The following is a 12,637-nucleotide window of genomic DNA, read 5'->3' on the forward strand; positions in this document are numbered from 1 at the left end:
AACACTCTACATGGTATGGGTCAAAGTTGAAAACAGACTATTCTGTCTTATGGGCTAATGGGGAGACTTGAAGGCCACACAACACCATGATGTATATCTTATTCCTCAGTAATGTAGCATCAGTGATAGGATTCAGACTATTAGACTGAATTTTTTCCTCTAAAACTGTTAAAAGTTTTGTTAGATGGATGTAAAAAACTAACATGATCCAAAAAGAAGGAACTGTCAAAACCAGAACTAGATGGTGGTGTCAAACCACAACTATAGCTAAGAACAATATTTTTCTACTTAGTAAAATAGGATTGTAGGTATTTTCACAGTTGTACCAATTCATAAGGCTGTTGTCAGCTCACTGACATTGAGCATCAAGCACTGGCATCAAGCACTTGTTCCTTTGCAGAGAATGAAAAGCAGACACCCCTGTACCAAAGTATATAGACAGGGTATATAGACAGCTATATCAGGGTGTATTTAGACATAGTCTAAATTCAGGCATCTAATCTTACAGGTTAGTTCACAAGACACTTATTTCAATGACTGTGGGGAGAGATTCAATAAAAAACCAACAGATTAAGGGTTTTCTAGAACAATTCCTTCCTCCCTAGCCCACCTTCCTTTTGGCTCTGCTGGGAGACTGGCTCCCTTTCTTGCCCTTGCTCAGCAATCACCATCTCCTCAGCTATACCTAACACAAGCTGTGTAGGGTCACATCGTAACTGGAACATTAAAATGGTGTACAAAAAAAGAAATTTCAAAGCATCCCCACAGTCTGACTGACACAGCAGAGATTAGACCATGCTGTCACTTGGGAGCTGGCCAAAGAGGTCAAGATGGACATGCATGCTGGAGAGATAAGCTAAACATTGACCAAATGTTGACCTCCTTCATGTTCACTCAGTCTCAAGAGCCCTAAGAAACCAGCAGAAGAATCACCACTTCTATCTCTGAAATCCTACATTTACTTGTGTGCTGGTTTTGGCTGGAGCAGAGTTAATTTCTTTCACGGTGGCTGGTATGGAGCTGTGTTTTGGATTTGTGCTGAACACAGGGTTGATAGTATAGTGATGTTTTTGATATTGCTGAGCACTGCTCACACAGGACTAAGGCTTTTTCTGCTTTTTGTACTGTCACACTGGCAAGGAAGCTGTGGGTGCATGGGAAACTGGGAGGAAACAAAGCTGGGATAACTGACCCAAACTGACCGAAGGGATATTCCATACCATATGACATCATGGTCAGTATGTAAAGTATAAGGAGGAGTAAAAAGGAAGGAGAAGGGAGCAGGGAGGATGTTTGGAGTGGTGGCATTTTTCTTCCCAAGTAGCTCTTAGTTATGATGGGGCTCTGTTCTCCTGGAGATGGCTGAACACCTGCCTGCCCATGGGAAGCAATGGATTAATTCCTTGTTTTGCTTTTTTTGCATGTGTGGCATTTGCTTTCCCTATTAAACTGTCTTTATTTTAACCCATGAGTTTTCTAGTTTTTACCCTTCCAAATCTCTCCCCCATCCCACTAGTGGGGGAGCAAGCAAGCAACTGTGTGGAGCTTGGCTGCTGCCTGGGGTTAAATCATGATTACTTGACATAAATTACCCCCCACCATTCTCGGCAGAGGAATGTCAGTAACACTATTAATTGGGCTGTTGCTTCTGGCCAATCTTCCTTCTTGCAGCCACAAAGCAGTTTCTATCAGTAATAAAACAACTTCTCTAGCTTACTAAGCAAGTACCTTAGTACAGAAGTGATTGTAATTTCTGATGAAGCTTAATTGAAAAATAACTCTTGGCTGGATTAAAATAGGTGATAGCCTATAGAGTCACATGACACACAAACCCCTGCAAAATTGTGATCTATATATAAAATATGTAATTAAAATATTATCACAAACAATCACAAGCAACCCCTGAGAACTGAGGAGCTTTGGATAACTGCACCTAATGAGGAAAGTGGGAAAGACAACTTGTTTAAAGCAAAGGGGTTTTCCACATCCTTTCAAATTCTAAAAAAAGTAAAAAAAATCATTCTCTCTCAAGAAAAAAAGAATCAAAAACCCCAAACCAAAAACCCCACCAGATTTTTTCTTTAATTAATTTTCAAACATACATATATGCATGGGAAGGCACACAAGAGAGGAGAAAAAACGTGTGAGATCAAAATAGAAAGGTAAGAAATAAAAAAAGCTATGCCCTGTCCAAAATCTATTCGCAAATAAAAAATGAAAATAGCTTATAGAGGGGAAGCAAAATGTTTGTGTCTGGAGTCAACGCTTATAACTAATTTGCAAGGTTATTTTTTGCAATTTCTACTGACTTTCTTCTCTAGGACTGCAACAGACTGACAAACATAAACTGTCAAACTCTGGGACAGTTTAAACTCTGTTAAGAGTCTGATAGATCTTGAAGGTTCAGGAGGTATGTGGGACTTGAGGAAAGTTGGAAAAAATAGTGATAGTGATGACTATGCTATCAGGGCTTATAAAATTAATGAAGTACAGTGTCTCATTAAACTCTAGGCATTAAACTGTTAGCCTGCATGGGGTTAAAGAAAGTTTCTTTTGGAGATTTTAAATACTATTTGGGCTCCTGCAGTGACTATAAACACAGAAAATGTTCCTGTTGTGAATTACATACTTTAAAAGTGTTACTCAGGTGAAGAAATCTGAACTCCAGCACAATACACATCAGAATGCCACACAGAAAACTCTAAAAACATGTTAAAGACCATGAAAATGTCAAGCAGTCATGCTTTTCTACGATTCTATTTGCCAAAGTCAAAGTAATAAATAGGTTTTAATCACCCAGAGCTCAGTAGGGAAAAAAACTATAGATAGCAGATACTTGGAAAATTAAAACTGCAGTGCAATCAAACAACAGAAACAGAAAATGAAAAAAAAATAAAGCTAAGGTATTAGAAGTGTGTAAGCATAATCATCCCTGCTCCTTACGTTGTCTAAAATATGAGTCAAGGCATCAGGGTCTGCAAAACTGCCAAATGAATTATACAGTAAAGCAAAGCAGTTGTTCAGTTCAATTCCAGTTTTAATTCAGTTTTGCCTGAGGTTGCTCAAGTTCAGGCTGACAGCTGCTAACCCTTTTTTTGGTAATCCAAAACCACATTGGCTGGGTTCCTGGTCTCCATTGGAAAAGAGTTCTTCCATCCTGCTCCTCTGGCCAGATCTGGCCACCTCCTATCCTCTCTGTACATCCCCACAGTTTCGTCCTGCTCCCTAAGGCCAGGAAAGCAGAGCAGGTATTGTGAGGCAGAGCTACAAAGGGAAGAGCCCAAGCGCTCGAGAGTTCACCCTCAACACACAGAAAAAGGTCTTGGTCACAGCTGCAGAGTCACCCAAATGAGTTCTGCATTACTGCAGGGAAGCAGGTCATTCCAACATCATCTCTGCTGTGGGAAGTGTGATTTCAGTGAATTCTGACTCTTAACCACTAAGCTATCCAGTTCAGTTCTCATTGAAGTTCCAATACGACTGCTATTATTCAGTCAGTTCTGATTCAAGGCAAGAAAAAAGTTCCAGTCTGGGTTTCTTTTGGCTCCTGGATAGCATAAAAACTCATCAAGACAACGTAGGAACAGTCATTTCTCATCTCCTGCACTTGATTCTCCGCAACAAAACACCATCACATCCCTTCAGGTCACTTCCTAGTGTCACTCTCACTCAGTTACTTTATCACTCCTATATTTTTAGTATATAAATATGTATCACCATAAACATAGACACAGAGGTGTGGATGCTCTAATCCCAGAAAGTTTCGCTGTTTATGCCTTCAAACACATGCTGTGCTACAAACTGGGGAAAAAAAAACCAAACAAACCAAAGACCTAACTGAGCAACTGAAATGCATGAATAAATGCATCATTCTTGGCTGATAAACCAAAGCTTATGGGATTTCAGACACCAATTAGCTGAAAATCTGTGACGTCTTATTAAAAGACACAGCTCTCCCATCAGACAGGGCAAAAGTTAAGCTGAGTTGCAAGGATAAATCTGTGCTTTTGAAAAGACTTCACTTTTAATTCTATAATTCTCTACTTTGGTCTCATTCTTGACTACCCCTAACTCTACTGGACTGCTGTACAGTAGCTTTTTAAACTCAAATCAGTGCCATTGTCAGGGAGGTTTTTACCTTTGTATAGAATAGAATAGCTCAGCTGGAAGGGACCTACAACAATCAGGTAGTCCAACTGCCTAAAATAAAGTGAGCTGGAACTCTTAACAAGTTTTTAACTGACAAGTGGAGAATTGTGTAAAATTTCATGTTTTTCCAGCCAGCCTTATGTTAAAGAGCACATATAGAAAACCAACCTGAAATTCTCCTAGAAAGACAAAACTTGGCCTGTGGGTTAGCATCTCCCTGAAATTCTGAGGTCTTTATTTACTCAGTACATATGACAGAGTTGCTTTTTCTAGGTGAGGAAGACTAGAATGTCACCTCTGTTACCTTTTATTGTAATTTCCGTCTGGTTTCATTACTGCTTGGGGTTCCAGTTGTGCTGGTATGATACACATTGGGAGAAGCTACAGTGTGGAGGTACACCACCTTGAGAAAAGCTCTTAGAAACAGCACATATTTCTAACAGGGAGGCAAAATGCTTCAGTGACATCCTGTCAAGTGCCTGAGAGCTGTAGTCCTTTAGACTTTGCAGAGACCTGGGGAGGTCTTGATGCCACATTTACTCAACTACCCCTCGAGCTTCCCTCTTGCATATCCAGCATAAAATGGCAGGAACCTGACATTCCCCACGCACAGACCCTCCAGCCACTAATGATGCTGAACCAGTCACAATCTGAAACAAAGGTTCTACGTGCTCCTCCTGCAACACATAACACATTGGTGTGATCTGTCACCACTCTCATAAGAGAGCTCAGTTCTCCCTATGCACTCAGAGCACATCTGTCAGACCAGCTGCAAGTCACCTCTTATCAAACATTACAGCTCACTGTTTTTCCAAGCTGACCTGCTCTCCTACCTGCCACAGGTTTCATCTTTATGCACACCATGTCCTGCTGATAGCAGGCCACATCAAAACACTGGGTTTGTTACATGTCAGAGGAGGAGAAAAGCAGGGAAGCAATTATCATGGAATGGGAGGAAGAGGAATTGTAAGAGGAAGGACTGATGCTGAGAGACAGGAAAAGACTATACGCCTGATCCAATTAATTAACATAATTAATGTCATTATTTTCCTCCTCTGATTTAAGGATTCAATACAGGAATCATGCTTATCCGTAAGAGTCTCAGATAAAAGCCTCCGGATACAGAAGGCAAGATGTTACACTGCTGTAACTGTATTCCCATAGAGGTCCATCAATTTGAGTTAACTATGAACCCTGTGGATTCTTTCCTCTCCATTTATTCCTGGAAAGAGCTCACCTGCCTCTCCTCTCAGCAGCTGCTTTGTGCTGCTTCTTTTACTAAAATTTTGCAAAAAGTTACCTTTTTTCCTTTATTTCTGAGGATCTTGATCCAATATCAAACTACAAACAGTACCGGCCACTGTCTGTATGTACAGTAATGAACATCAGCCTAAGGACAACCACCTCCATGCACAAATCTAAGTACAAATCGGTATGTGGTACTACAAAATAACTGAGCAGCTTTAATACAAAACAAACAAACAAACAAACCCTCTCACAAGTCAACATAAAAATCTTTCAGAAGCTTTGTAAAATTGCAAAGACCAATACATTTCAGGGAGTGCTGGAGTAGAACAGTTCATATCAAAACAAAACATTTGATATTAAGTCATGTTTTACGCTTTTTAAATAAAGATTTCAGATTTCTGAATGAAAGACTTTTCTAAGCAAAAGTTTGGATTAAAAAAAAAAGGGAATTAGACTCATTTGAATGTCTCAATATGAACTAACTGGTGCACACAAAAAACAAAATGACCAAACATAACAGCTCAAACTTAGACCACTTTATAAAGCATTTTAGTGTCACCACATCAACATTTTTCAGTAAAATTAATTCGAGATGAAAATTTCTCTCCAGTCTTGTCAGAGACATCACAGATGCGCTTCTACACTCCAGCACAGCCAGTGTGCACCCTCTCACTCATACAAGCAGGCTGAAGAGAGGGACCTTACTGTTTATCTGTTTAGGTCTCCAGGGGGTGGGAGAGGAATGCTTTTGAAACTTCGCTGGAGTGGGGCATCCTTTTCTCCAACTTTGATCTTATGGATTAATTAGAAACTGTGCAGCTATGTAACACAGACAGGAAGATGGATTTCTGCTATGGTTGATCACAAGACATTGTCTTCAGCTCTAAAGAAACAGCACACATGGCTCACTACCTGATTGCTTCCTTCTCCAACTTAGTCCTCCGTCCTGATGTAGTTTACAAATCCCCAGTGTTTGTCTGCATGTGATCCCTTGCTGTGGTATTCCCATATATCTATCATATCCTTCTCCTCCGTATTTCAAAGGGTCCTCAACTTTGTAATGTTTATGACTTAAAAAGAACTGTCATGTTCTTATTTCAAGGCATCCACCCAATCTTTGACTTTCAGTGGCAGTCATAGTGCCTTAAATTGCATATCTGGACTGGGCACAGTATATGGAAATACGCTGTCATTTGCACAGTAAAGGACTGTGGATCTAACTCCTAAGACAAATTTCAAGGATCATTGGGTGCTGTCCTTCTTGGAACCATTTAAGTGAAACCACTACTATACCTGTGTGCTACTTTAACTGAAACAGGCACAAGAAGAAGAAAATAAGAGAAAAGTTCTTCAATGAAAAGGCAAAAGAGAACACAGGGTACCATCCCTTCCACTCTTGGCATGCTCTTCTCCAGACAAAGGGATACACAAAGCACTAAAGGTTTGTCTAAGTGAGATAGATGCACAGGTTTGTTTTAAGTTGGATTATGACAGAATGAGGTACTCCTATATCTTCATGTACATGTGGACTGATTGAACTTGAACCAGTTTATACTCCCTCTACAAAACAAGCCAGCTCAGTTCTGAGAGGCAGACAAAACCAGGGAGAGAAACAAAATGTCTGAGTCTTCTGAAAACTGTTTGTTAGACAGATGCAAGCATCCAGGAATGACATAAGCGTGACCATATTTTTGGAAAGGTGTTTGAGCTTTGCTCAGGATGTATGTTGTACTGTAATTTTGCAAATAGTTTGCTTTCCACATTCAAAAGCAAGAGTATTACACCTGGCCAAGCACAATCCACTTTCTCATAGAAGAGAAAAGGACTGACCTACCCTCTGCATCAGGCTCAAGTAATAGTAAGAAAATCATCCAATATGAAGGCTCAAAGTAGTACCAGGGCTTAAAATAAAAAGAAAACTCCCCCAGATATTCAACCGGTGTCCTCTTTCACTTTCTTTCTAGCCATCTCCTGAGACCTGGGGCTAGAGTGCAACCTCAGCCTCCGAATGACTGTGAAATTCCTTTGACACTGAACAACGCACATCGATGCACTGAGTCCTTTCCTGGTTTTGTTACTATTGGTTTGGGGGTTTTCTTTCTGAGGGTTTTTTTCTGCTGCTGCTCTCTACAACTTTCTTAATTTTCTCTTAGAGTCTTAATTTTCGCACCAAGAGGAGTTCCAATATCCTCCAGTGTTTTGGTGTGCCAAAAATTTTCAATGGATGGGAACTATGAAATCATCCTTTTATGACAGTGCTCACTAGAAAGGAATATGCCAGCCAGTAAAACAAAAGAGAGAAAAGAGGACCTGCAAATTCCATCATCACTAAGACCTTGGTCTTTCCAAATAAAGAAGAAAATGTAAAGCCACCCCAAGAATATGCTCCAGGAAAAATTCCTCATTGAAAACCACACTAGTGGTTTTCAAAATAATTTCTGTAGAATCTGAAGGCTGACCATAATAGCTCCGTGAGATAAGCAAACCTCATGTGAAGTTTGTGACAGCAGCTACACAGTTAAATGCTCATGCATCCAAGTCTCTCCCTGGGTGATTGAGATTATTTTTGGCAGAAGATTGGACAGAGATTGTAAAATGTACGTTTATTTTCATTTAGCTCTTTACTTGCTCTCTCTGAAACACACCCTTTTTTTACCTCTTTTCTAATACAGTCATGCTTCATATCACAGACTTGGATACGCAGCAAATATAAATATATATATTCCTTACGTTAACCTTACTTGCATGTTGAAAGTCATTCCACCAAAAACATTGGGATGAAATTTTTTAGTTCCTGATGAGATCACATGCCATGAAAGCTGAGGCTATGGGGACATACAGCTCTGCTTGCATGAGGTACACTTGTCCTGGGACCCTTTGAGAGTAAAGCAACTTCCATCATCCCAATAGGAATAACAGGCCAGAAGAAGGCTGCAATTAAAAACTCTGTGCTATGCCTTGGCATACAATTGTCAATAGAAATAAATTATGAAATCTGATTAAAAACTGATGTCTCAATGTGTCTTCATATAAAAGTAAATATATACAAGTGCATCATTTAGCCAGAGAGAGAATTTCACTAGAAAGAGCTAGCTGCAGAGCCCAACAACCCGTTTGCTTTTCCTCCTTTCCTGCCTGAAAGTTATACTATTTGTTACACTGAGAAATACAGAAGTGTCTCCTGATCCTTGCCTAAGGGTCAAGTTGTAGTCCCTGTCTCTGCACTGGGCATACTACCATAACTGCAGCTCTCTGAAAAGTTCAGCATGTTTTGATACAGGTTTTCTCTCCTGATTTTCATAATGAGTTTTCTTGCCACTGTGCACATATAGTAAATGTGTCCCACTCCTACCTTCTTCTCCCATCATTGCTTGTGTGCATGCTGCCACTTCACAACTTCTCTCCTTTTACTGCAGCTTCCCTCCTATTATCTCCCTCCTCTCTTGCTGTTCTTTCATTTCTCTTGTTGTGTTTTAGAACCAAAGCTGACAGTGACAAACAGAGCAGCACAAAGATTCTTTCAAAACTCAGCCTGAGCACCACTTTCTAGGTGGGAGCTCATAACTCCATCTTTCATACTCCCAATCTCTTCCCCCTTCATCTGTGTCCCTCATCTCTCTCCTTAGACAAAGCATCCTCTCCAAACTACGCCTTTTCCTGTAAGCGACCTTCACTACTCTGCAGCTTTACTTTCACCCACCTTTCTAAAATAGTCCCAAAGAAAACCATCCAGTAACCGGAGAAGCAAAATAGTCCTGGGTTGTAGCTGTTAGTTTCATGCTGAACTCTTGTACAATGACATTGTCTGCTTCCAGCCTCGGAGCCTCAACAGCATCTGCCTTTCTAAAACTACAGATAACCTATTCATTTCATTGAACAAAATTTACCTAGAATCAACAACCATCAAGATTTTTCTTCCCACTTTATGTGTGTTTCATGCCGGTACTTTCTCTCCCCATCCCCCTTTCTCCCCCACTGTTCTGAAAATAACGCTTTTCGGGTTTAAAGGCAAAAGGGAAGGGGCAATGAAATAAGTCTGAGTCTCTGGGTATAAGAGGGACTTTGCATCATAAGGAGATGATGGGAAGAAAAATAAGTTACTTACCCACTATGGTAACACACAGAACCAGCTGTGGGAGCCGCTCCATGGCTCTGCGGGGTGTGGGCTGGTCGCAGCCGGGTGCGGGGCTCCGAAGGGGACGTGCCAGGCTCTTCCTGTGGGCTCCGCTGGAGCTCTGAGACCGGGCTCGGGCTCCTGCTGCCTTGGAGGAGAATTCCCACCTCCTGCTCGTATGGGTCCTAGAGCCACCCTCCCTTCCTTCCCTCCTCCTCCTCCCGTTTTGCATACCGCTCCTGCACGATCAGCAAATCCACAAGGCAGTTGCTTCAGACATGAACATATCAATCTATAAATTTTTTAGGCATTAGTATTCACTAGAAAAAGCTGAATTCAGCATCTTACTGGGTTGTTCCTCGTTCTCAGTATTCCCTTGCAGCTGGCTCAATGACACACACTGCTTGGACCAAACTCAGCTCGTGTTTAAGATGACAGAGATGATCCTCTTGGCCTGAAAGTCCATTCACTAACTGCTCTGAAAGAGAAAATTTACACAGCCTAGATACCCACCTTTCTTCTCTTAACTTCACTTATAACCACTTAACTCCTGCACAAGACAGCCTCAGCTGGAGAGACACGCAGTGAGGACCTGGAGCACAGGAAAGCATAGGTACTCCACCTGCAAGCTTGTGCATTCACTCTTCAATCACTTTCCTCATTAAACTCCTTTTTCTTCTGGTCCATCAGCCCTTCAATTACAGTATTTCACTCTGCCTTCAATTTGTTTGCATGTGGGTTTTTCCTTGATGGAGAGTTTATTCTAAAATTGCTATTCTTTTTAATAATCAGAATACTCTCTTTCTGATTGATTCTTCACGTGGATACCCTTACTCTAAATAAGGAGTGCTTTGGTACAAATTAGCATAATTTATTCTGGCTGTTGTGAATTTAACAGGTAGTACCTGAGTCTTGAGTACAGTACCATTCATGATGCAGGCACTGGAGAGATTTGGAGCTGACATAAATTAGAACCCTGATAGGTCCAGTGTGTCTGGCACTTTTAAGGCAAAAGCCTGCATTTTATTTTTAATTGTGGTTCATAGATTAGACTAAAAATTTAATTAATTTATTTAACCTTCTGTGAATCTTTCACTGATATCTATGAGAAGTATGCACTGCTCAAGGGTAGAATTTGCTTCTGCACCATAACCATATGTTTGGTACTACAAATTTGCTCTTTGTTCAGTAATACATTACTATTTTTAAAAGATTTACAGGGGTTTATTTTTGAACACAACCTGGATGATTTGGAAATAAACACCATTCTGAAGTTTTCCTCTATGGCCACATCAATTACAAAAATGTGGTAGTAAGGAAGACAGACAGTATTGGCTTCTTACTAAATTTATATAAACTGTCCCCCAAACAAAGTAATAGACTAAGACCAGGAAAAAAGAAAAAGAAAAAAATGTTGCCAGCTTTCCATCACTTCATAAATAACTTTCTTGGCTGAGGCTCTGGGATTGCAAAGCAGGTAATTTTTTTTACTCGAATTGGTAAAAAGTAGGGGCATGTCAGGAATTTCTGTGCCTATCTAAACCCTCCCATGAACAGAAATGTAAATAATCTGTATGTGCAAGGAACTGGTAGCAGCAGCAGAACAGACAAAATAACACTGTTTCTGATAATACTCAGTTTTAAAGATATTCAGATTTTCCATGGTTTTCAGTTAGTGCCACAAAGACAGATGAATTCTGAGGCTCATTACAGAAATGTGAGACATTCCATAAGAAAGAGACAGACGCATGTGATGCTTTTAAGCAGAGAGTAAAAGCAGAGGAGAAGGTGACTAATCTCTGACCAACTGTCTCATTGGACAGTTTCAAAAGATTGAGTCCTGGTTCAGGAAAGTAGACCTTGGTCTACTGGAAGGTCCATAATTAATCCTTGGCAAGATAATCCACATCTGTCAAGCAAAGGATGTCACCCAGTCCAAACAAAAACTTTTTTAGGGACTCAAAGCTTTTAAAGTGTTTCACAATGAAAAACATAAGAAGATATACAGAGTATGAAAACAACAGAAGACAGAACAATGCCCATCATTTGAAAATAGGGGCAGGTACTACAAGCAAGTGCCACGCACCAACAGTTTGCAAGTGATGCAGGAGCATGTTCAACAATAACAAGAGAATGGCAGGAACACCACTAATGCAGAGGAAATCTCTGTAGAGGTGATTAGGAGCAATGGACAATGCTGCATCATCAGAGAAATGAACTGCTAGTCCAGAAGCAACTGTGACAATTACAAGCTTTTAAACTCTGTACTTATGTACAAGCTAGAGCACTGCCAGAATCTGGATACTAGCAATTGAAAATAAATGATCTTAAATAATGATACCATTTTTGGCTGAGGAACACAGGAACAACATATTGGAGTCCAGTAGAGGGAAGCAGATTTGCTTATCCTATTCTTATATTCTTCTGAGGGCATCCATTGTTGCAAACACAACAACACAGAGGGCTGCACAGAACTTTGATCTAAACCTGTAACATCTCAAAAACATTTGGAATGGGGTTGCAAGACAAGCTCCTACCATGCTACCAAGAAAATACCTCAGAACTGAAGGGAGATGAGGCACTTAGCCACAAAGGAAGCAGAGCTCCAGCAGTGAGGGTCTAGTCACTGCCAGCAAAAAAGCTGGAGTTTTCACTTACATGTACACTCAGGGGACAATAATTATAAACAGTGAGAAATATTTCTCACGCACAACAAGAAAGCATTGTTGTGGTGATTGATTGCAAATGCATTTCTACATGGGACACAAGGCAAGGCAAATGTTCACCTAGCTCCAATGACTTCTTTGGGAGATACTGTTCTCTTTTGGACTGCACACTGCACAGAAAGATAAAGCACATTTTTGATAGACTATCCAGTACGAAAGTCTGTATAATGACATTTTGATCTAAGAAAAATATGAGAAAAATGCAGCCAGAGATCTCATAAACCTTGCATGAAAAACAAGATATAGGGCAAAAGATAAACAAAAATTCCTTATAATGGAAATAATATCCAGCAGAGCAAGGTGAATGTAGTGAGATGATACAGTCTGGGCATACTAAGATGAAGGAGTACAGACTTGTTTGAAATATAAGGTATATAAAGAAATTTGTGCTCAGTCAACC

At 40.3% G+C, this 12,637-nt stretch overlaps 1 protein-coding gene across 1 annotated transcript in view; it reads right to left on the bottom strand.

Moving 5' to 3' along the window:
• LTK (leukocyte receptor tyrosine kinase) overlaps nt 1–9,762 on the bottom strand; it is a 96,699-nt gene extending 86,937 nt beyond the window's left edge. Inside the window, exon 1 of the mRNA XM_064658075.1 lies at nt 9,503–9,762. Coding sequence (XP_064514145.1) covers nt 9,503–9,743 — 241 coding nt within the window. The 5' untranslated portion in view covers nt 9,744–9,762. The remainder of the gene's footprint in view (nt 1–9,502) is intronic.
• Between the last annotated feature and the right edge of the window lie 2,875 nt (nt 9,763–12,637).

The sequence above is a fragment of the Pseudopipra pipra genome, chromosome 6 (genome assembly GCF_036250125.1).
Source record: "Pseudopipra pipra isolate bDixPip1 chromosome 6, bDixPip1.hap1, whole genome shotgun sequence".
Lineage (NCBI taxonomy): Eukaryota > Metazoa > Chordata > Aves > Passeriformes > Pipridae > Pseudopipra > Pseudopipra pipra.